This window comes from Oncorhynchus nerka, linkage group LG22 (genome assembly GCF_034236695.1).
Source record: "Oncorhynchus nerka isolate Pitt River linkage group LG22, Oner_Uvic_2.0, whole genome shotgun sequence".
NCBI lineage: Eukaryota > Metazoa > Chordata > Actinopteri > Salmoniformes > Salmonidae > Oncorhynchus > Oncorhynchus nerka.
The window spans coordinates 14,790,549-14,816,293 of NC_088417.1; the positions used below are offsets into that span (position 1 = coordinate 14,790,549).

The 25,745-nt window shown below is 42.7% G+C and overlaps 1 protein-coding gene across 1 annotated transcript in view; it reads right to left on the reverse strand.

Moving 5' to 3' along the window:
• LOC115104883 (sodium channel protein type 2 subunit alpha-like) overlaps positions 1-25,745 on the reverse strand; it is a 152,833-nt gene that overhangs the window by 42,608 nt on the left and 84,480 nt on the right. Inside the window, exons 12-13 of the mRNA XM_029626256.2 lie at positions 4,897-5,037; positions 4,317-4,661 (exon numbers count right to left, since the gene is read on the reverse strand). Coding sequence (XP_029482116.2) covers positions 4,317-4,661; positions 4,897-5,037 — 486 coding nt within the window. The remainder of the gene's footprint in view (positions 1-4,316; positions 4,662-4,896; positions 5,038-25,745) is intronic.

Genomic DNA, 25,745 nt, shown 5'->3' on the forward strand with positions numbered 1-25,745 from the left:
ATCAAGCCACTAGAGACAGAGTTGAATTTACAAGCTATGGTTATGATATACAATGGCTCAATGGTGTGAGGAAATGGTCAGTAACAGCTCCAGCCTCTACAAACACACACACACACACACACACACACACACACACACACACACACACACACACACACACACACACACACACACACACACACACACACACACACACACACACACACACACACACACACACACACACACACACACTCCGAGGTGTAAAAAGTGGTCCTGGCCTTGGCCCCCTGTAGTGATGAATCAGACAGACAGGCTGTTGACTGAGGAAGAGGTAAGGTGGGGGTCAGAGGTTAAAACATGCCATCTACATTTTCCCAGTCTTTCAGCCGGCAGTGACATAACAGCTCATATGGGAGGTTTGTCTGCATGTGTGCTAGCACTGCTCCCCCCAGCCACACTTTGACGTTAAGGAGATGTGAAAGGGACGAGCCGCGTCTGCCTCCGCTGCACACTCTTCACAGCAAAAACTAAAGCAGAGACACTTTGTTTCCTGCTGCTAACCTATATGAAACTCTTCATTTCCAATGTTTTGGATGTTTCTATTTTTATTTATTTTTTACAATAGAACACATACACATACAAACGACAACATACAGAAATATCCACAACATCACCCCTGCCCTGGTTTGAATGTGTCTAATTCACTTGTAGGTGCTAACTAATGTTTCAGGGCAATATTCTCTCTCGCTGCCCTTTTCCTGACAAGGGATAGCGACAGGCACGCATCCGAGGCCACGGTTACATGAATAGATGCAGACAGTTGATTTTCATGCCATGTTTTCCCTTGTGGGCCACATCCCTGTCTGCATGGGAAACTGGCTAGGGAAACAGAGGGAACGGCACACCACCATGATCATCTACACGTTGAGCCACAGCAAACGTTTAGGGAACATTTCACAAACGTGGGAAACCTGATAAAGCCTCCATGGGAGACATGTACAGAACAGGTTGTTGAGAGAGGACAGGTGTAGAGAAAGATAAAACAGAGTGAGTGGGTGGACGGGCAGGTGTACCGAGATGGAGTGAGTGAAGAGATAAAAGAGGGAAAAAGAGAACAAGGGAAGGTGAGAAGACAGGTGCGTCGTGTGATTAAAGCAGGTGGGCAAGACGTAACCGCTCTCTTAAAACTGATTGGAGCACAGGTGTGCAAAGAAACAAACCAGTCATCTCGGTTTAGAGTGAGAGAGAGAAAGAAAGAGAACACAGATGCTTTTTGTCTCTCACTCTCTCTCCCTCAACAACCTGTTCTACATGTTGGTAATTCTGCATCATGTTCCCATAAACAGTCATTGCTCTATATACTTCAACCTTGTAGTACACACCGGTGGTATGCCGAGCCCTCTCTCCCTCTCTCCCTCTCTCCTTGCCTCAACTATTTTAACAAGTTCAATTACAGTTTTACATTTATTCATGGAGCCTTGCTCATTTCACATGCCTCCTTATCAACATAAATTCATCTTTGAAATTGACCATAACCCCCAGACAACAAAGTAACGGCACACGATCTAGCTTCTTATAGTGGATACAGACACAGAGACAGTAACGTTAAAGACAAATGCAGGCAAACAAATGCACTTTGCCCTTAAGGATCTAATTCCATATTCCTGATTGGGCGGAAATATAGAGGGCCATTGTTACCAAATGGAAGAAGGACCCAATTGCCAAAATAGTAGTATAAATCTTTAGAAAGGGGTAAAATTGGACAGGGCATCCATTTTGGGAAGAGTCCGCTTGGGGCCAAATTGCTCTGGAGGAAACGAGAAAACAAAACAAGGCATGAAAATAGCCTTTGTGCGTGGGCTTGGAGTGGCTCACTTGGAGAGAGGGAGAGAGAGGGATAGGGATGGAGCGAGAGAAAGGGGGGAGGGAGAGCATGAGAGATAGAGCAAGCAAGAAAAAGAGAAGGCTTTCTCTCTCCCTCTAAGGCTCTCTCTCCAGTTATTAGCCTAGCTAAGCAACCTCTCGGGCCAGAGAGCGAGTGAGAGAGAGCGAGTGAGAGAGCGAGTGAGAGAGAGAGAGAGAGAGAGCTACAATAATTAATTAATCTATCTGATCCTCAATTAGTAGACACAAACAAACAACACAGCTCTACCATTTCATGAGCGAGCCGATGTCAGAGAAGCACACATGATAATACCTGTACAACAGGGAGGGGCAAATGGTGGCCAGCGGGCAACAGGCCCTCAGATTTTTTTAATATATTTTTTTAAATGCTATATTTTTTACATCTTAGTCGGGGAAAAACTTACTGTTACAAGTTAGAACAGTAGAATCCGCAAGATGCCATTTCAAAATATGGTTTTGCATCAGAAGTTTTTATCTTGTTATGTCAGTGATAGTCATTCAATTAGCCATGTTACTGTCAGGGGGGGAATAGATTTTGTTAGTCAGTCTCAATCAGATATCATATTAAAAACTACAAACATTTGTAGAAATGTGTAGAATTGCATGAAATTAATTATACAATTGCAAAATATTGTCTCCGCCCCATAGCAAAATGTGTAGAATTGCATGAAATTAATTATACAATTGCAAAATATTGTCTCCGCCCCATAGCAAAATGTGTAGAATTGCAGAAAACTAGCTTTAATACTGCAATGTTTTCACTACGCGCAATGGTAAAATGAGTAAAAATAACTCAAAATGTCTCTCTGCTGTCAAGAAGGGTTAAAATGTTAAAAATGCTAAAATGTTTTGCTCGCAATGTGGTAGTGGCTATGCACATTTGGGTACGCAGACCTGTGAGCAACTGCGGATTTTGTGTGGCCCCCACCCCATCAAAGTTGCCCATCCATGCTGTAGAGTGAAACAAGACCAACTCTGTCACGATTCCATTCCTACCAGTAGTCTGCACTCTGGAGTCAATTACTAATTAAAGATGCAGTCCAGGATCTTAAGTACTTACAAATTCAGAACATATTGTACCAATTAGAATTCGTAACATATCATACGAATTACACTTTTTCTTTGCAGGACGTAACATATCATACGAAATGGATGACGTAGAACAATTTTCGGGGACCCATTTTGGCTCGTGAGCAATACTTTCAAAACTATTGGCTGAAATTATACAAAAGCTCTGAAGCATCACTTGAAAAGTAGAAAATATTAGCTTAACTAACCAGGTATCCATCCAACCTTTTTATGCGCGTAAAGTACATGTTGGATACGACGGGCCTGATTGAAACAGCAAATTTGGTTAGTAAACTTTGCAAATGTCAACAAAACAAAATCCGCTAGACAAGGTGGGATCTTTTTGTGTCTGTAAAATTAATTATGCAAGAAATGGCGATGGAAGCATTTTATTCACAAATAGTGATATGATAACCATCATATCAAAGTAAACTTGGAGCCATGTTGTGTGGTCCTCCTACAACAACTGGGGAGGACATGCAGTTTATTAGGCTACTGATCAAATCAGTTATGATGAACATCACAGGGTGGTGAAAGTGCAAGGTGATGAGCTTGATGCTCCTGTCCAATAAATTGCACTACACACCTGATTCAAATAACCAAAGTTTGATGATGAGTTGGTTATTTGAGTCAGCTGTGTAGGGTTCGAGGGGGGGTACATTTGCTATAAAACGCAACTTTTTGGGGTGACAAAACCATCAGTAGAGTTGAAAACACATGGAAACATATTTAACGTGTATTTTGTATTCAGTACACGGGAATTTAACCCCAAAAGTTACTACGTCATCACGCACAGCCTCTTATCCGCAGCAAGTCAATTGTTTTAATGCAGATTTTAAAATATTTGCATAAAAATCTTTCGCCAATTCGATGGAAACCTAGTCTATGAGGAGATAACAATATCTGAATAGCTCGTATCGCAAAGATGCAGCTGATATTGTTATAGACTTTCCAATATCGGTACCTAACACTACCACCAACCCATCCTACCTGTACCCAACACTACCACCAACCCATCCTACCTGTACCCAACACTACCACCAACCCATCCTACCTGTACCCAACACTACCACCAACCCATCCTACCTGTACCCATCCTACCTGTACCCAACACTACCACCAACCCATCCTACCTGTACCCAACACTACCACCAACCCATCCTACCTGTACCTAACACTACCACCAACCCATCCTACCTGTACCCAACACTACCACCAACCCATCCTACCTGTACCCAACACTACCACCAACCCATCCTACCTGTACCCAACACTACCACCAACCAACCCATCCTACCTGTACCCAACACTACCACCAACCCATCCTACCTGTACCCAACACTACCACCAACCCATCCTACCTGCTTGCTCTCCTCCACTTCCTCCTCCTCCTCCTCAGAGCTCTCGCTCTCATCCTCATCATCATCATCCTCCTCAGGGAACTCCACGTCTGATTCGCCAGGAGCGATGGGCACGCTGATGGTCAGATTGGGGTTTGTCATGTAGCTGTCATCGACCTCCGGGACCATTATCTTCTCTCCGTGGCGCCCGATCACCCCGATCCCTCCCCCCACCGTCACCACTGTCCCGTTGCCCACCTCGCCAAGCGGAGCACCGTGGCTCAGCCTCTTGAGCTTCACCATGGCCTTTGTTTCTTTTCTCTTCTGCCGTCGCCTCTTGAAGTTGCCGTTGAAGAAGTCGCAGATCTACAATGAAGTAATGAACTATGTTTACAAGATGTGATGAACTTGTATTTTTGTATGTACTTAATTTTTTTTCCGGTGATTCATTTGTTTGTTTGGTAGTTATTGGTTGTTTTATTTTGCCCCGTCATACATTTTGTGTCATATCTTACCTAGAATCTATGTAATTGTCCACACTATATAGTAAAAAAAGTATATCATAATTATGAAATAAAAACATATGAAAAAAGTGTCCGACCTGGCTTCGGAGCCAGCCCATGCCGCTTTTGATGCGACCAAGAGCGATTTGCAGGTTGTTCATCTCGCCGTCGTCATCAGGTGCCGAGAGGTTGTCTGAGCTGAATGAGCTGAGCAGCAAGGCTAGGAAGAGGTTGAGTACCTGGGAGGAGTAGAGAGGGAGATGAGTTTGAATAAAGCCTTGTCCTTCTGTTTAGTATAACTAGGGAAAGTCAATGATGAATATATGCCCAACTGGAGTCCTTAAGATGTTATTACTTTCACGTTGATTGAAAAGTTAGTCACAAACAACATCTTATAGTTAACCATACAGCTGGATAAAAAGACTAGATAAAGCTAGCCTGCGGGTTTGATTCCTGAGTCGGTGTGGATGGAGAGGGCCCAGATGTGTAACACTAGAAATGTGATTTGAGCCCGGTATAAATGTCAGCCTCCAACTGGAACCGGAGATCTCCTTGTCCATGTTAAACAAGAGAACCTACTCCTCTGGGTTGTAGGGCTGTGTGGTTTTAGTGTGTGTCATCCGTGCTTGTGTGTGTGCCTGCCTGCATTTGCGGATGCGCGTGTGTGTGTGTGCATGTGTGTGTGCTTGTTTGATTAAAGTGCACGAGGCAACCATGGTCCCTTAGACACAGGGCCACTTTTCCTCGGTTTAGTAAATGTCAACCGTGCATGCAGTTTTATGATGGAGTTTCATTACCATCGTGTAATGATTACAAACACCATTTTGTAGTCAAATTTAGATTTTTCTCCATGTCCTAACATGAGCTTCACTAATGAAATCCTGTCTGTGATTTGATAGAGCCTATCAAAGTAACATTACAATTTTTTTCCCGGGGGCCGCATTTGGTCTTCAAAGAGGTCTGGAGGACCGCACTGAAAGTTCGTTCTAGTTCCTCTACGTCTTCTGTTTGACACCCCTGTCCTAAGACCTAAAATGCATTGTTTACGTTTACCTGAGACGGTTCTCTCTCGGTTTCTCCAAAGACTCATAGCTGTTGTAGCAACACATCGATCAAATCAATCCAAATCAATTAATTGTCATGTCATTCATCTGTTTCTTGATAAACATCCATTTATTATATCTCTGCAGCCAGCATCAATCAAAGTTGACAATGTTCATTGGTTCTGAAATTCTGAAATTTGGTCAAGTGAAAACCAAAATTGCCCGTGAGTGTCTAGCGTGTCCCCAAATTACCAAAGGGAGCGAACTATCACAGTGCGTGCGTTGTGCATATATTTATCCATATGTGTATGTGTGTATGTGTGTGTGTGTTAGAGGATGGGAGTTGGAAGCAACATAGCCCTGGACCCCCTGTGCCGGCCCCTCCCACCCCCTGTGCCCCATACCCATCTCGCCACGCCTGGTGCCCACTGTGACAGGTGTAATTGGGTGTCTGGTTTTTCCATTTTCTGCCCTGCTACACTTGTCCTTTAAAACACACCGTCCATGACATCCTGCCATCTCAGAGAGTGATACAGCAAAACACCATGTTGTCCACTGAATCGCCACCTCATCTTGCTTCCAACCATTCCATTTTTCAGATCAAGAAAAGGAGTCCTAGGATGTAGGCTGATTTTGGGACGGGGCTTTTTAGGTTGACAGGATGTGGTCGACCTTAGAAATGATGGACATTCAGATCTACCACCAACACTCCCCCATTGAGAATCCACAGGAGACACATCATAGCAGCTCCTCCATGAACACCTCATATCTCATCCCATATAGCCCAAGGAACCCACTGTGCTGCGCTGGGCAGATGAGTGCGTGTCAAATCGCCACACTCGTCTCGCGTGCTGATATGTTATGTTTGTCGCCAGGGGATCCCTGACACACCTAGCCAGGATAGAATCAGCAATAAGCTGCTTTATCATGACTGATGTATATATGACGTAGTCTGTTGCTTTACCGTGATTATACATATATATGGCGTAGTCTGTTGCTTTACCGTGATTATACATATATATGGCGCAGTCGTCTGCTTTACCATGACTATAAATATATATGGCGTAGTCGGCTGCTTTACCATGATTATAAATATATATGGCGTAGTCGGCTGCTTTACCATGACTATAAATATATATGGCGTAGTCGGCTGCTTTACCATGACTATAAATATATATGGCGTAGTCGGCTGCTTTACCATGATTATAAATATATATGGCGTAGTCGGCTGCTTTACCATGACTATAAATATATATGGCGTAGTCGGCTGCTTTACCATGATTATAAATATATATGGCGTAGTCGGCTGCAGGTGAAAAGTAGCCTATAGCCTATAGGGGAAAAGAACGACTGTACATCCAACTTGATTAGCAGATATAATGTAAAGGGGAATTCTCAATTCCCAATGGGATTAATAGTGGTGAAGTCAGTCATTCAGCCAGTCAGTCAAACACACAGATTTGAGCATTGGCACACACAAAGACACAGGGCGGGTTTAGGGTCATGAAATATTGTGTGGGTTGAATAAAGAGAAAACAATAGCTTAAAAAATGTCAATTTATAGGTTACATTCAGGTTTTTCTTTGATTATTTAATCTGGCATTAGTGCGTTAGCCTAAGCGTTAGGGATGAACTCTACAGGCGCCAAATAGCCTACATACCAATAGCCAAATGCTATTGGGAACAGGCATAAAAAGTGAATGTCAGTCCATCGAGGCAAAAAGGACAAAGTCTGAGTTTAATTCAATAAGAGAAAAGCTGTGGAGAGTTGAAAATCAATAGAAGGCAGGGCCAGAAAAGTAATGTTTTTGGAGAGATTAGTGGTAAAAGATAACGATAGCAATGCCTATTTGTGATTATGGTGAGGCGCTACAGTTGAAGTCCGAAGTTTACATACACCTTAGCCAAATACATTTAAACACAGTTTTTCACAATTCCTGACGTTTAATCCTAGTAAAAATTCCCTGTTTTAGGTCAGTTAGGATCACCACTTCATTTTAAGAATGTGAAATGTCAGAATAAAAGTAGGAAGAATGTTTATTTCAGCTTTTATTTCTTTCATCACATTCTCAATGGGTCAGAAGTTTACATACACTCAATTAGTATTTGGTAGCATTGCCTTTAAATTGTTTAACTTGGTTCAAATGTTTTGGGTTGCTTTCCACAAGCTTCCCTCAATAAGTTGGGTAAATTTTGGCCCATTCCTCCTGACAGAGCTGGTGTAACTGGGTCCGGTTTGGCCTACTTGCTCGCACACGCTTTTTCAGTTCTACCCACAAATTTTCTATGGGATTGAGATCAGGGCTTTGTGATGGCCACTCCAATACCTTGACTTTGTTGTCCTTAAGCCATTTTGCCACAACTTTGGAAGTATTATTGGGGTAATTGTCCATTTGGAAGACCTATTTGCGATCAAGCTTTAACTTCCTGACTGATGTCTTGAGATGTTGCTTCAGTATATCCACGTAATTTTCCTTCCACATGATTCCATCTATTTTGTGAAGTGCACCAGTCCCTCCTGCAGCAAAGCACCCCCACAACATGATGCTGCCACCCCCGTGCTTCACGGTTGGAATAATGTTCTTCGGCTTGCAAGCCTCCCCCTTTTATCCTCCAAACTTGTGGAGGTCTACAATTGGTTTTCTGAGGTCTTGGCTGATTCCTTTTGATTTTCCCATGATGTCAAGCAAAGAGGCACTGAGTTTGAAGGTTGGCCTTGAAATACATCCACAGGTACACCTCCAACTGACTCATATGATGTCAATTAGCCTATCAGAAGCTTCTAAAGCCATGACATAATTTTCTGGAATTTCTAAACTGTTTAAAGGCACAGTATGTAAACATCTGACCCACTGGAATTATGATACAGTGAATTATAAGTGAAATAATCTGTCTGTAAACAATTGTTGGGAAAATGACTTGTGTCATGCACAAAGTAGATGTCCTACCCGACTTGCCAAAACTATAGTTTGTTAACAAGAAATTTGTGGAATGGTTGAAAAATGAGTTTTAATGACTAAAACCTAAGTGTATGTAAACTTCCAATTTCAACTGTATACAAATTAGACAGTCAAAGGCCTATGGCACATCAAGGGACTCTAGAATACTGTTCATCTGGGTTAAATGGAAACTCAAATCTGGATACTGAGGTCTATAATCTCTGACAGAGCCTTAATATTAACTCCTACAGAATTAAGCATTTCTTGCAGTAAAGTATTTTCTTTGCTCCATGAAAGAGGTAGAGATGACAGAGAAAACTTTACCGGTGTTAACTAGATTACTTGTCCAGTTGTAAGCTAAATAGAAAGTTGCAAAAACGACCCAACATGTTTATCGCAAGATTTAAATTTGGCTTGGATGTATATTTTATGTGGTTGAAATACTAAAAGCTTTTATTATGCTGATAAAGATAGCATCTCTACAGATTGTATCTAAATGAGCATTCACATTTTCTAAAGATGCTGAAAGAAATTGGATTTCTCCTGTTCCTGATAATTTTTTATGTCTACATTTGATGTATGATTTTACTGCAAGAAATCCTTAATTCTACAGGAGTTAATATTAAGCATATGTGGGAGGTTATAGACGTACAGTCAGTGTCCAGATTTCAGTTTCCATTCAACCCATCTGAACAGTATTCTAGAGTCCTTTGACATGTGAACTCACAGCCTCGTCTCATAGACTAGAGGTAACATAGTAAATGTAAATTCGGCACTCAAATTAGTATGATATGTTAAATTTGGCATGGTTACATAAGACAGAAGGTTACTTAAGGCAAATATGAAAGGAGGTTGGTTGGTCGCGGTGGATGTGTAGGCTTATAACGCAAATGTCTAGTAACTCAAATGTTGCGTGTTCGAATCTCATCACATACAATTTTAGCTAATTAGCTACTTTGCAACTACTTAGCATGTTAGCTAACCTGTCCCCTAACTTTAACCCTATCCTTAATCCTTTTAGATAACCCTTCCCCTAACCCTAACCCTTAGCCTAGCTAACGTTAGCGTTAACCACCTGGCTAACGTTAGCAACAACAAATTAGAATTCATAACATATCGTACATTTTTTCAAAATCGTAACATTGTTCCTTTCGCAAATTTAAAAAAAATTGTCAGAATTGCAATTTGTAACATATGATACAAAATGGATGCTGGACATCTACAAATTAATACATACCATACGAAACCTAACAACTAAGTGCAGTGTCTCGGATTTATGTACAAAATAATATGAAATACTGTGAGACCAGGTTGCTTTTCTTAACTCAGGACAATGACAGGACAATGCCAACACATCACATGCATTTGTGTGCCATTAACTGCACCCACTGATGGTGTATGTACATCACCTCATTACGTAATAATAATAGAGGGAACAAAATAAATTGTGCTCCCGGTACCAGAAGTCCTCACAAGGATAGTAAAACAAGGAACAGTTGGACAAGTGGGAACATTTTTGCAGGTCCCCATGAGGAAAAATTATGTTGGGCTTAGGGGTTGGGTTTAGGGTTAGGGTTACAATTAGGATTAGAATTAAGGTTGGAGTTAGGATTAGGGGCTACGGTTAGGTTAGGAGTTAGGAGTTAGGTAACGTTATAGTTTTATGGTTGGGTGGTTAGGGCTAAGGCTTAGGGTTAAGTTGAGGGTTATGGGTAGGTTAAGGGTTAAGGTTAGGGTTAGGGGTTAGGGAAAATAGGATTTTGGATGGGAATCAATTATTTGTTCCCCACAAGGATAGCAATACAAACGGTGTGTGTGTGTGTGTGTGTGTGTGTGTGTGTGTGTGTGTGTGTGTGTGTGCGAGCGTGCGTGTGCATCTATAAATTGATTATAGTGTGTGATCAGCGGTAAAGATCTGGGATGGGTGTCAGTCACCATCCACATGACCCCTTCCTGTTCCCACTATCCTGGGATCTGATTGGCTGTCGCACATGTTCAACCAGTAACGGATCAACTAGTCATGGCATGAGCTGACAGTGCTGGGTGGACGACTACACTCATAGATTTCTAGATTTATATAAATTATATAAATCTATAAATATAAATTACATATTTTTTTACAGTCAACCATGCTCTATACCTACTGTACAGGAATATCATAATATATCATATATAATCATTTATATATAATAATTAATATATAATATATCCTCCATCTTTGTCAGATATATAGTATATACAAATACTAGGCACTTAATTTATCTTGGAATTTGAACCCCTGGTTCAACCTGGGATTGATCTTAACACAAAGGAACAGCTGTCCAATAGGGGGACACGGACCCTCCCACCCACATCCTGCGATAGGATGAAAAAATGAATAAAACATTTGCTAAATGTCAACGTTTCAAGTCAATTTGGTGGATCTATCCGAGGCAGAGAAGATGTTTTGACGTGAGGGGTATGTGTCTGCCAGGGAAGAGCAGCACGATTTTGATGATAAACGCTGAAGTGGAAGGGGAGGGTGCAGTAATGTCAGCTGCAGTAATTCAGGGCCACAGTGAATGACAGAGAAATATGTGTGTGTGTGTGTCTGTTGTTGTACTTGTTTTCCTACCTTATCAGGACCCCAATGTCCTAATAATTCTATCCAATTCACCTCAATGTCCTGACAGGGTAGCAAAACAAGAACTTCGTATTACATTTACATTTAAGTCATTTAGCAGACGCTCTTATCCAGAGCGACTTACAAATATTGACTACTTTCTTATGTCATTCTCGCTGGCACCAAACGTTTAAAAAGAGTTGATAGGGGACAGAATGCGGCCGGACCATCCTATAATTACGTTATAATTTCAACGTGGGCGAGGATATTGGAAATGTATTCAAAGCTGACAACTTGTTTTTACACAGGACAGAATAATTACAGAATAATTAATAACTGACTTTTTCCAACGTAATATAGGTACAGCATATCGCCTTATTGTATAGGATACTTTTATGCAATTCAATACTGATCTTTAAAACAAAAGCCATTTAGGTCAAAATAATTCATATTAACAAAATAAATGGAGGGACTAACAGTACAGTTAGATAGCAATACAAACTGTACCATAGAGGTACAGAATACGTTAGAGGAAGGAAATGAAGTAACTTATTCAAGAAAGATCAAGTGTAATATTGTATATTATAAAAATAAAGCAAACTGGATGGAATATGGGGGAAAACGCACCAAATTATAGAAATGCTACCAAAAATAATTTACTGAAACTTTTTTTAAATGACGGAGTCACCCATGATTCACAAAACAATATTTAGAAAGAGGAAGCAAAGTACATTCAGCATTCGATCTTCACTAACCAAAGTTAATTGTAAGGATTTTCCTATTAATAATGTAAAACGAACAGCTGTACAGAAAGACTCAAGTAAGAGCGTCTGCTAAATGACTTAAATGTAAATGTAAAAGGCTAAATTACAGAGGAGGAACTTCCTGATGCAATTAAAGCCTTTAAGTCCCGAAAACCTCCAGGGCTGGATGGCATACCAGTTGAGGAATACCAAACCTTTTTTATGTACTCAGAGGACCGTTATTAGCATATTTTAACCACTCCTATAAAAATGGTATATTATTAGATACACAACAAGGTCTGATTTCAATATTACTGAAACAGGACCCAAAAATAAAGATCCAGTCCATAAAAAAAATTGGAGGCCCCTTACACTTACACACTTACACAACCAGTGTTGTGATGCAAAAATTCAAGCAAAATGTATAGCTCATAAAATTAAAAAGCTATTGTCGGATATTATTCATCCTATTCAGATTTTTTACATTGGTGATACATTGGGGATAATATAAGACCAGTACTGGAAACAATAGAAAACTGTCACACCCTGACCATAGTTTGCTTTGTATGTTTCTATGTTTTGGTTGGTCAGGGTGTAAGCTGAGTGGGCATTCTATGTTACATGTCTAGTTTGTCTAGTTCTATGTTTGGCCTGATATGGTTCTCAATCAGAGGCAGGTGTTCGTCATTGTCTCTGATTGGGAACCATATTTAGGTAGCCTGTTTGGTGTTGGGTTTTGTGGGTGATTGTTCTTGTTACTGTCTCTGTGTTACTTTGCACCAGTATTAGGCTGGTTCGGTTTTCGTGTTTTGTATTTGATTCGTGTTTACTTTGTTTCAATAAACATGGATCGCAATCAACACGCCGCATTTTGGTCCGACTCTCCTTCACATAAGGAAAACCGTTACAAAAACTATGAACAATCTGGGAAATCAGGCCTGGCATTCATAGCTGACTTTGAGAAGGCTTTTGATAAACTACGACTGGAATTTATATATAAATACCAGGAATATTTAAACATTTTGGAGAATCTCTTAAACAATGGGTTAAAGTTATGTATAGTAACCCTAGATGTAAAATAGTAAATAATGGTTACTTCTCAACAAGTATTAAATCAAAGGGAACACATTAGTCAGAGTGGGCAGAACAAGCAAGGAGGAGTCAAGCATGAGCTAGCGAGATTCTATTTGTGCGCTCTAGCATGCATATTTCTGTTAGGGAATGCCTCCTCTGAAGCGTGCGTGTGCAATTTCTCAATTCGTCGTTGCATTTATCTAAACAACCCAGTTTTTTTTGTTATTTGGCAAAGGGTAACGTCTACAAAACTTAGTCCACTCTGTTCGTAACAGATTTTAGTTTTGGGAACAGAAAACTGTATTGAGATCAAATATTTCATTGACGAGAACATTGCAGAATGTCAGCCAAAATCCATCTCGTTCCATCTTCTCCCACTGCCAGCCACTGAGCTTCCTCTCACTACCAAGTGAGGGTAGAAACTATTGGACAGTCTTTCAGTTTTTGCCATGTACTGTCCATGTGTGAGTGATTGAAGCGGGAGAACATGGCATGGCTTGGGTGGCTGGGGTCCCTGATGATCTTCTTGGCCTTCCTGCGACACCTGGTATTGTAGGTGTTCTGTAGGGCAAGCAGTGTGCACCCAATGGTGCGTTCGGCTGCATGTATCACCCTCCGAAGAGCCGTGCGGTCCAAGGAGGTGGAGTTGCCATACCAGGCTGTGATGCATCCCAACAGTACGCTCTCGATGGTGCTGCTGTTGTACACTGTGAGGGCCCTCGGGGACAGCCCACATTTCTTCAGCATCCTGAGATTGAAGAGTCACTGTCGTGCCTTCTTCACTACGGTGTCCATGTGGTTAAACCATTTCAGCTTCTCTGAGATGTAAACGCAGAGGAATTTGAAGTTATTGACCGTTACACGGCGGCCATGTTGATGAGAATGGGGGCGTGTCCAGCCTGGTTCCTCCTTAAGTCCACAATAATCTTCTTTGTTTTCGTAAAGTTGAGGGAGAGGTTGTTTACCTGGCACCACGCCATCAGAGTGCCTACCGACTCCCTATAGGCTGTCTTGTCGTTTTTGGTGGTCAGGCCTACTACTTTCGTGTCGTCAGCGAACTTGATGATGGAAGGCCACGCAGTCATGGATATACAGAGAATAAAGGAGGGGACTGAGGATGCACCCTTGTGGGGCTCCGTGTTGAGGATCAGTGTAAAGGAGGTAATGTTGCCTATCTTCAACACCTGTGAACGGCCTATCAGGAAGTCCAGGACCAAGTTTAATATGGAGAAGTTCAGACCCAGGGCTGTGAGCTTTGTTAGGAGCTTATAGGGCACTATGATATTGAACTGTAGTCGATGAATGTATGTATTCCTTTTGTCCAGGTGGGTAAGTGCAGTGTGCAGTACAATGGCGATTGCGTCGTCCGTGGATCTGTCAGGGCGGTAAGCGATTTGGAGAGGGTCAAGAGTGTCGGGGAGGGAGGAGGTGATATGGTCTTTGACTAGCCCTCTCGAAGCAGTTCATGATGACGGAAGTGAGTGCTACTGCTCGGTAGTCATTCAGTTCAGTTACTTTCCCTTTCTTGGCCACAGGGATTATAGTGGGTATAGAGGCCTAAACTAGGGAGAGATTTGAATTACATTACATATGTCCTCAGTGGAGACTGAGTGTGTAGCCCATGTTGTCATCGGGGGCTCTCCTCGGCAGCTCAGGGTCATTGTACTCGAATCTTGAAAAAAAGGTGTTTATCACGTCTGGTAGGGTGGCGTTGGTGACCATGATGTGCCTGCCTTTCTTTTTGTAATCGTTGATCATTAGGAGCCCCTGCCACATTTGCCTTGTGTCCGACCCACTGAATTGCTCCTCCACTTTATATTTGTCTCTATGCTTGTGTTTCACCATCTTCCTAAATCTACATAAATCCTACTTGTACTGTTTAACCAAACTATTGTCCCCGGTCACCTTGACTTGATTATAAGCAGCAAATAACCACCATAATTTGCAAATAAATTCATTAAAAATCCTACAACGTGATTTTCTGGATTTGTTTTCTTCTCATTTTGTCTGTCATAGTTGAAGTGTACCTATGATGAAAATTACAGACCTCTCTCATCTTTTTAAGTGGGAGAACTTGCACAATTGGTGGCTGACTAAATACTTTTTTGCCCCACTGTATATATATGGGGGATACAACCTTCCCAGCTCTACAGATTTTGCTGCAAAGAGACAGAATCATTACATCATATGTTTTGGTAATGTCCATATGTGGCTTGTTTTTGGTCCAATCTATCAATAATATAATAATACTCATCTAAAATGTTTATCTTTCATTTAAAATCTGTACAAACTATGAGAATAGAACGGTTCAGAACTTTTGTGAAACATCACAGCACAGTTGAAAAATATATGGCAAATAGAAATCAACACTGGATGGTGTTCAGAGATAGATGGGTGGGGTTGAGGGTAGCTGAAGGATGGGACTAAAAACAAACAATAGATAACTAATGTAAAATATACTGTGTCCGTAAAATGTATATAATATGTTTAAGCTGGAATTAGAAGCCTTAGTGTTGTTGTCCATTAGTTTACTCCAATTACTGTAGGATTCAGGTTAAGGTTAGTGTTAGGTTTAGGGTTATGGGGTAGGGAATATAGGGAATATATGATTTTTAATGGTCAAGCATTTTTACTCCTCAAAAAGTCCTGACATTTCACAAAAATAAAGCTCTATGTGTGTGTCGGGGTTGGGGGAGGTGTTGTGTATATTTGTGCGTGTGTGTGTTTGTTAGTGGTACCTTAATTGGGGAAGACGGGCTTGTGGTAATGGCTGGAGCGGAATGAGTGGAATGGTATCAAATACATGGTGTTTCATTCCATTCCACTCATTCTGCTCCAGCCATTATTATGAGCCGTCCTCACCTCAGCAGCCTCCACTGGTGTATATACTGTATGTGCACACACAAACACACACACTGAACCAACATCCCACCTGAAACTGCACCCATCATGTCAAAGTACTTTACTCTTCATAACAATAACAACATCAACAACAACAAACCAGTTGCCCTGTGTGAAGTATTAAACCCTGAGTTCGAAACAAATCACATTTAACAGCCACAGCCTGCTTCCCCCTCCACAGCCTTCTTCCCCCTCCACAGCCTGCTTCCCCCTCCACAGCCTGCTTCCCCCTCCACAGCCTGCTTCCCCCTCCACAGCCTGCAGCTCTGGACCTCTGAATCTGTCCGAGACCAGAGGCAATATCGCCAAGTGAAGACCTCAACCCACAAAGGCGCTATAATCGCAACATACACACAAACGTGCACATGCACACACCGGCTGTGGCAGCCTCACATCTCACTGGGGGAAGGGGCGGCAAACCGTGATGCATTCATCAATTTCCCCCGTGAAGGATTACAGAATGTTAGGAGTCCCATCCCACCTGAGCCCGACTCATTTAGCAGGAGCATACCAATTAGTTTAGATTGGGTCAGGCCTTTACTCCAGATAACTGGTATACTCTCATATAAATATGTTAAAAAACAATATAACAACCTGGCTAAAAGGAAACTGGAGCTCAAACCAAACCACGTACTTAGTGTATTGGGGCACAGCAACAGAACGAACCAAGTAAGGCTTCTGCATCGAAAGAGGTTAGCTCAAGACTAGGGGAGAATACAGAGATATGTTGTGATAGCCTCAAGGGCCTTGAAGGTGCTGAGGCCTGAACGACAAGGCAGCAGTCTAGCCCCATAGCTCTCTAATACTCCGTGTCTGCGTCCCTCTCTGAGACCCAGGGCAGCGCAAATGTCACCTGAACCAAATCGCTCATCACAGCATGCAGTCATGCTTCCCACAACAAAACACCAGACACCGACTTGTGTTAGAGAGATAAACCCTGAGATACGAAGGCAGAATATTTAAGGTTGAAAGAGTTATGACTCTGTGTCTTTCAGTTGTATCGATGTTGCCCAGAATTAGCCATCAGTTGAGTAAAAAGCTACCAAGCTAAATCTCACTAGCTCTCTCTCTCTCAATTCAATTCAAGGGGCTTTTTGGCATGGGAAACATATGTTTACAACAGTAAATATTACACTTCCAAAATAATAGAGACATTCAAAATGTCATATTGTGTCTATATACTGTGTTGTAACGATGTGCACATCGTTAAAGTACAAAAGGGAAAATAAATAAACATAAATATAGGTTGTTTTTACAATGATATTTGTTCTTTGGCTCCCAAGTTGCACAGCGGTCTAAGGCACTGCATCTCAGTGACTACAGACACCCTGGTTCAAATCCAGGCTGTATAACATCTGGCTGTGATTGGGAGTCCCATAGGACGGTTCACAATTGCCCCAGCGTCGTCCAGGTTTGCCTGGTGTAGGCCGTCATTGTAAATAAGAATTTGTTCTTAACTGACTTGCCAGGTTAAATAAAATACTTTTTTTTTTTTATTCACTGGTTGCCCTTCTCTTGTGGCAACAGGTCACAAATCTTGCTGCTGTTATGGCACAATGGTATTTTACCCAATAGATATGGGATCTCTGTCTGTCTGTCTGTCTGTCTGTCTGTCTGTCTGTCTGTCTGTCTGTATGTCTGTATGTCTCACGAACCTGGGTCGTAGGCATACCACAAGACTGTTAGCACGCTGAGCTAAAGACCTGGGATTGGCATGGGGAGCTAATGCAAGTCTTCAGGCCTGAGGAAAATATCCTTCTTCCTTCATCGTTGTCTAATAGCCTTTCACACTAATGTACCATCCCGAACCATACAATACTACCTCTGATGTTGTCTGCTGGAACTGTTCTGGATGCGTAACCAGCTCAGCTAGGCTCAGTAGTGTGAAATGGGTATATTTGTGTCTGTGTCTTAGTTTATTGAGGAGAGCAAATGATGTTTATTAGGTCACAATCTCCCAGTGGAGGAGAGTCTAGTGCCTTAGCCTGCCACCCCAACACACAGCGGGCAATGAACGTGCCCAATGAAGCATAAAGACCACTCTTCCAGTCCACTTGAGTCCCTTTATAATGAAATAATGCACTTCAGAAAACATTAAGTGCCCATGATAGTTAACGATGCCATCTAACTTGATTCACACGCCTCTGATTGATAGAAATGTGTACGGCTAATAACATAGCCCTAATGACAGAGAGGAGAGGCGCAGTATTAGATATTGTAATTACAACCAAGGCATTTTTGCCTTAAAGCGTTGTTTAAAGTGTTGTTTAAAGCGTTGTTGAAAGCGTTGTTTAAAGCGTTGTTTAAAGCGTTGTTTAAAGCGTTGTTGAAAGCGTTGTTTAAAGCGTTGTTGAAAGCGTTGTTTAAAGCGTTGTTTAAAGCGTTGTTGAAAGCGTTCATTAAAGCGTTGTTTAAAGCGTTGTTGAAAGCGTTGTTTAAAGCGTTGTTTAAAGCGTTGTTTAAAGCGTTGTTTAAAGCGTTGTTGAAAGCGTTGTTGAAAGCGTTGTTTAAAGCGTTGTTGAAAGCGTTGTTTAAAGCGTTGTTTAAAGCGTTGTTTAAAGCGTTGTTTAAAGCGTTGTTGAAAGCGTTGTTTAAAGCGTTGTTGAAAGCGTTGTTTAAAGCGTTGTTTAAAGCGTTGTTTAAAGCGTTGTTTAAAGCGTTGTTTAAAGCGTTGTTTAAAGCGTTGTTTAAAGCGTTGTTTAAAGCGTTGTTTAAAGCGTTGTTGAAAGCGTTGTTTAAAGCGTTGTTTAAAGCGTTGTTTAAAGCGTTGTTTAAAGCGTTGTTTAAAGCGTTGTTGAAAGCGTTCATTAAAGCGTTCTTCAAAGCTTTTTTTAAACTAATGCTTTTGTGATTCTCAACATTTTCTTTCAGTTCTTTGTAATGAATTACACCAAATACAATTCTGATGATTTGACATTAATATGACTGAAATGCAAACTTTCTCTTGAAAATAGGTATTCAATCTCAAGAGATTATAATGGTTACACACATACACAATCCCCCACCACTGCCACCACCTACCAATACACACACACACGTGTCTTGACCCGTGCTCATTAGTGTTCCGTCTGCAGAACCCAATGGGTATTATAATATCGTATTAGTATTAAGAGCCATCTGGGTGACCAAACTAAACCAGTATTCTCTCTCCCAGCCCACCAGCCAGTCCTAGCCACCACCATGTCTTAGCCACCACCATGTCCTAGCCACCACCATGTCCTAGCCACCACCATGTCCTAGCCACCACCATGTCTAAGCCACCACCATGTCCTAGCCACCACCATGTCCTAGCCACCACCATGTCCTAGCCACCACCATGTCCTAGCCACCACCATGTCTAAGCCACCACCATGTCTTAGCCACCACCATGTCTTAGCCACCACCATGTCTTAGCCACCACCATGTCCTAGCCACCACCATGTCCTAGCCACCACCATGTCCTAGCCACCACCATGTCTTAGCCACCACCATGTCCTAGCCACCACCATGTCCTAGCCACCACCATGTCCTAGCTACCACCATCTCCTAGCCACCACCATGTCCTAGCCACCACCATGTTTTAGCCACCACCATGTCCTAGCCACCACCATGTCCTAGCCATCACCATGTCCTAGCCACCACCATGTCCTAGCCACCACCATGTCCTAGCCACCACCATGTTTTAGCCACCACCATGTTTTAGCCACCACCATGTCCTAGCCACCACCATGTCCTAGCCACCACCATGTCCTAGCCATCACCATGTCCTAGCCACCACCATGTCCTAGCCACCACCATGTCCTAGCCACCACCATGTCTTAGCCATCACCATGTCCTAGCCACCACCATGTCCTAGCCACCACCATGTCTTAGCCATCACCATGTCCTAGCCACCACCATGTCCTAGTCACCACCATGTCTTAGCCACCACCATGTCCTAGCCACCACCATGTCCTAGCCACCACCATGTCTTAGCCACCACCATGTCCTAGTCACCACCATGTCCTAGCCACCACCATGTCTTAGCCACCACCATGTCCTAGCCACCACCATGTCCTAGCCACCACCATGTCTTAGCCATCACCATGTCCTAGCCACCACCATGTCCTAGCCATCACCATGTCCTCACCATGTCCTAGCCGCCACCATGTCTTAGCCACCACCATGTCCTAGCCACCACCATGTCCTAGCCACCACCATGTCCTAGCCACCACCATGTCTTAGCCATCATCATGTCCTAGCCGCCACCATGTCCTAGCCGCCACCATGTCTTAGCACCTCACTAATACAAGACATGGTGGTGGCTAACTGCTGCCAGTTGTAAGCTGTCATTGTAAATAAGAATTTGTTCTTAACTGACTTGCCTAGTTAAATAAAAAATAAAATAAAAGGGCAACTAGTACCTACTCACACCTTAACCACACTGCTAATCTTAAATTACATTTTTGTTTTCATGACTTTTCTAAAACAATATAGCCAATATGGACTTTGTGGCTGTGTTATCTAGTGGAAACCAAAAAGTGGGCCTGGTCGGCCATCTTGGATGAGGTCAGATTAGTACGAGGTCACTGAGCAGGTAGCTCTGGTGCCATAGTGTCACCTGTTCTGTATAGCCTAATAGCTGCATACCTCCCCTGGCTTTAGCTGGGGAGCGACAGGAGCCATAAATAGACCATTGTCTCTACAGGCCTAGCACACACGCACACAAGCACGTAGATTTACACAGCCCAGGTATGACATTCATCAAATGGTCTTACCCATTATCAATTTAGAAAAAAGCAGTATAATACCTCATCAGATCAGTCTGGATTGGTTTTACTGCAAATGTACAACGAGGATACAACTGGAGAACAGATTTTAGAATTCCATCAGTAGCACCAACAGATTTTCTTCAGTAGAACCAACAGAATTTCATCAGTAGCATCAACAGATTTTCTTCAGTAGCACCAACAGAATTTCATCAGTATCATCAACAGAATTTCATCAGTAACATCAACAGAATTTCATCAGTAACATCAACAGAATTTCATCAGTAACATCAACAGAATTTCATCATTAACATCAACAGATTGTCTTCAGTAGCACCAACAGAATTTCATCAGTAGCATCAACAGAATTTATTCAGTAGCATCAACAGATTTTCTTCAGTAGCACCAACAGAATTTCATCAGTAGCATCAACAGATTTTCTTCAGTAGCACCAACAGATTTTCTTCAGTAGCACCAACATAATTTCATCAGTAGCATCAACAGAATTTCATCAGTAGCACCAACAGAATTGCATCAGTAGCACCAACAGAATTGGAGCAAATATTGTTTTCATGCCTTCTACTCCCTTGAGGATCAGTGACATCTTAACAGAGAGGAGAAACAGCAAAATGTCCAGGGCTAAATACCAAAAAGGTAGACGTTAATGCACTGTTGATTGGTATTTTACCAACTCACACAGTCTAGCCAATAACCATGAGTCATACAAGACCAAGTACAGCCAACCAATAACTTCAACCGCAGACATTTTAGGATATCTTGACAAACTGAATCTCAATATTGTGTTTGATAACGATTGACATTTGACATTTGACTTGGCATTTGAAGCTGTTCTCGAGTAAAAAATTGACCGAAACCCTGTCGTCTGTATCCAAGCAACGAATGTTGTGACAACTGAATATTAAACTGCAACCAAACACGCACGCACATGCATGAACACACACACACACACACACACACACACATTGCGTGGTTACTTTACCCATCCATGCAAAATTATAGCACTTCTGTGCCGATAAGTCACATGAATGCTGTAAGGCATTATCCTTAGAGCAGTGTGGCTCATATTCTCACTGCTAAAGCCTTTGAGGGTCTGCATCATTGTCTCCCAAAAACCTCATCAAAAGAGGGCTCTTTTCACTATGAATCCTACTGTTACAGTGAGGATCAGGCTCCGCCTATGGCTAGCCTATGGTATGATTTGAGACACATGATTCAGGATCAAAGTAATTAAAATGCCTTGCGTCAATGAATTTCAATGCTTTAATATTAGTAAGTACAAAACCACTGTGTTATTTGATTAGACTATAGTGAGACTACCCTGGCAGTAAATTCTCACATTAATTAAATTTAATTAAAAATGTAGTGATTATTTGGTAATATTAGAATTACTTGGTGATGGCTTTTTCTAATCTGTAGTAATGTGCTTTGAGGAAAACACAACAACAAATCCCTAGAAACTGTTGCCATCAGAGACTGTGTGTAAACATAAGAGGAATTTGGAAAGAGCAAGGTGTAGCAGGCTCCTGGTTGCCATACAGTTAGTGAGGTGCTAACTGCTGCCAGTTGTGTCTGGGTATTAACACCTAGCATAGTTAGGAGTCCCACAGGGCCAGGGTCCAATGGAAGGACACCACCTAACATGGATCCTTCCAAAGAGACACCTTAGGAGTCCCATACACACTTAAAGTAGAGGTGGGCACACACACATAAACACACATTTAGTAGGACTGTCACTGGGCATTGGGTGTGTGGCATTTAACACTCACTGATGAGAGACCATGAGACCCAATCTCTGCCTTAGTTTAGCTGATCTGGTGATGAATGTTTTATTTTACCTTTATTTAACTAGGCAAGTCAGTTATGAACAAATTCTTCTTTTCAATAACGGCCTAGGAACAGTGGGTTAACTGTCTTGTCCAGGGGCAGAATGACAGATTTTCACCTTGTCAGCTCAAGGATTCAATCTTGCAACCTTTTGGTTACTAGTCCAACGCTCTAACCACTAGGCTATGAATAACAGTGATACTGTCACACCCTGACCTGAGAAAGCCTTTTATGTCTCTATTTTGGTTTGGTCAGGGTGTGATTTGGGTGGGCATTCTATGTTTTGTTTTCCCGGTCCGGGGCCCGTAGCGAGAGTGCCCGGTTCGGGGCCCGCAGCGAAGGTCCGGGGCCCGCAGCGAGGGTCCCTAGTCCGGGGCCCGCAGCGAGAGTGCCCGGTCCGGGGCCCGCAGCGAAGGTCCGGGGCCCGCAGCGAGGGTTCCTAGTCCGGGGCCCACAGCGAGAGTGCCCGGTCCGGGGCCCGCAGCGAAGGTCCGGGGCCCGCAGTGAGGGTCCCCACACCCGAGGCCCTAGCAAACTGGGGTGAGTCAGAGGTGGAGCGGGGTCAACGTCCCGCATCAGAGCCGCCACCGCGGATAGATGCCCTCCCCTATAGGTGGCTAAGAGTCCGCACCTTTGGGGGAGGGGTACTGTCCCGCCCTGACCTGAGAGAGCCTTTTTTCGTCTCTATTTTGGTTTGGTCAGGGTGTGATTTGGGTGGGCATTCTATGTTTTGTTTTCTTTATTTCTATGTTTTGGCCGGGTATGGTTCTCAATCAGGGACAGCTGTCTATCGCATTGCGTAAGTGGCCAGCTGATGGCTCTCAGAGTGATTCTTGCGTAAAAGAGAGAGGTAGCCATTTTTCCTCCCAGTCCTACTGAAAAGCCAACTGTCCGGTTGATATATTATCGAATAGATATTTGAAAAACACCTCGAGGATTGATTATAAAAAACGTTTGCCATGTTTCTGTCGATATTATGGATATAATTTTATGGATAGAATTGGATATCATTTTTTTTTCGGCAATGTCGTGACCGCTATTTCCGGTGGATTTCTGAACATAAAGTGACAAACAAACTGAGGTATTTTGGGTATAAAAATAATCTTTATGGAACAAAAGGAACATTTGCTGTCTAACTGGGAGTCTCGTCAGTGAAAACATCCAAAGATCAACAAAGGTAAACGGTTAATTTGATTGCTTTTCTGATTTTCGTGACCAAGCTTCCTGCTGCTAGCTGGACATAATGCTATGCTAGGCTATCGATAAACTTACACAAACGCTTGTCTTGCTATCGCTGTAAAGCATAATTTCAAAATATGAGACGACAGGGGGATTAACAAATGGCTAAGCTGTGTTTCGCTATATTTCACGTGTGATTTTCATGAATAGGAATATTTTCTAGGAATATTTATGTCCGTTGCATTATGCTAATTCGTGTCAGTCGATGATTACGCACCCTCATGCGAGATGGGGAGTCGCTACAAAACAATGTGCTTTTCTTTCAAAAACAAGGACAAGTGACCCCAAACTTTTGAACGGTAGTGTATACATATGAGATGCAAAATGTGTAAACATTATTAAGGTGTTCCCTTATTAAAGTTGCCAGTGATTTTAAGTCTGTCTATATAGGGCAGCAGCCTCTAAGGTGCTACTGATGGCTGTTTAACAGTCTGATGGCCTTGAGATAGAAGCTGTTTTTCAGTCTCTCTGTCCCAGCTTTGATGCACCTGTACTGACCTCGCCTTCTGGATGATAGCGGTGTGAACAAGCAGTGGCTCAGGTGTTTGTTGACCTTGATGATCTATTTGGTCTTCCTGTGACATCGGATGCTGTAGGTGTCCTGGAGGGCAAGTAGTTTGTCCCCGGTGATGCGTTGTGCAGACCGCACCACCCTCTGGAGAGCCCTGCGATTGCAGGCGGTGCAGTTGCCGTACTAGGTGGTGATACAGCCCGACAGGATGTTCCCAATTGTGCATCTGTAAAAGTTTGTGAGGTTTTTGGGTGTCAAGCTAAATTTCTTCAGCCTCCTGAGGTTGAAGAGGTGCTGAAGTGCCTTCTTCACTACACTGTCTGTGTGGGTTGACCATTTCAATTTGTCAGTGATGTGTACGCCGAGGAACTTTAAGCTTTCCACCTTCTCCACTGCGGTCCCTTCGATGTGGATAGGGTGGTGCTGAGAACTCAACTGGCTGTATGGACTCAGACAGTATATCCCCATGTTTCCATATAACAGGGTATGTTACAATCCCTGATGTCTCTCTGGAAGGAAATCCTTGGCCTGAGCTTGTTAACTTTATTATCCAGAGACTGAAAATGTATAATCGGAAGCGGTGGGTGGGGTGTGCGCCTCCTGAGTCGGACTAGAAGTCCACTCCGAATAACACTTCTCTGCCGGTGGCGTTTTGGATCAGCCTCTGGAATCCAATTCCCCTGGGGGGTACGAACAAAGTAACCGATTCGGGAAAGTCGTATTCCTGTTCGTAATGCTGGTAATGCTGGGGAGTTCCCGGCGCTCTGATATCCAGAAGTTCTTCCCGGCTGGATGTAATAACACCAAAGAAATTCTGGGCTAATAATTTAAGAAATAACACATAAAAACAAACTACTGCAAAGTTGCCTAGGAGTTAGAAGCACGGCTGCCCTATCTGTCGGCGCCATCTTGGTCTTGTGAAACACTTCTCCTGCATGGTACTCTGTGAACACTCCCCTCTCTGTGGACACGAGTGGACCAATGTGAACAATCCAATAGCTGCCCTGAATGTGCTTGTAAATGTCTGCACAATATCCTCATGGCATGAATGTCTTGTTTTCACTCAGGGAAAGGGAGAGTGAGAGAGAGAGGAAGGGGGAGAGAGAGGAACAGAGAGAGAGAGAGACAGAGGGAGAGAGAGGAATAGACAGACAGAGACAGAGAGAGAGTAAAAGGGAGAAGGGGGGTGAGTATCGTGGAGATCCATTGCAACAGCATTCTCTAATCCCTTGTTCTGGGAATCCTGTGAACGCGGTGAGTGCAGCACAAACACAGGTCATTCCGCCACCGCCTGCCACTCTCATCCCCAATGAACAATGTTCA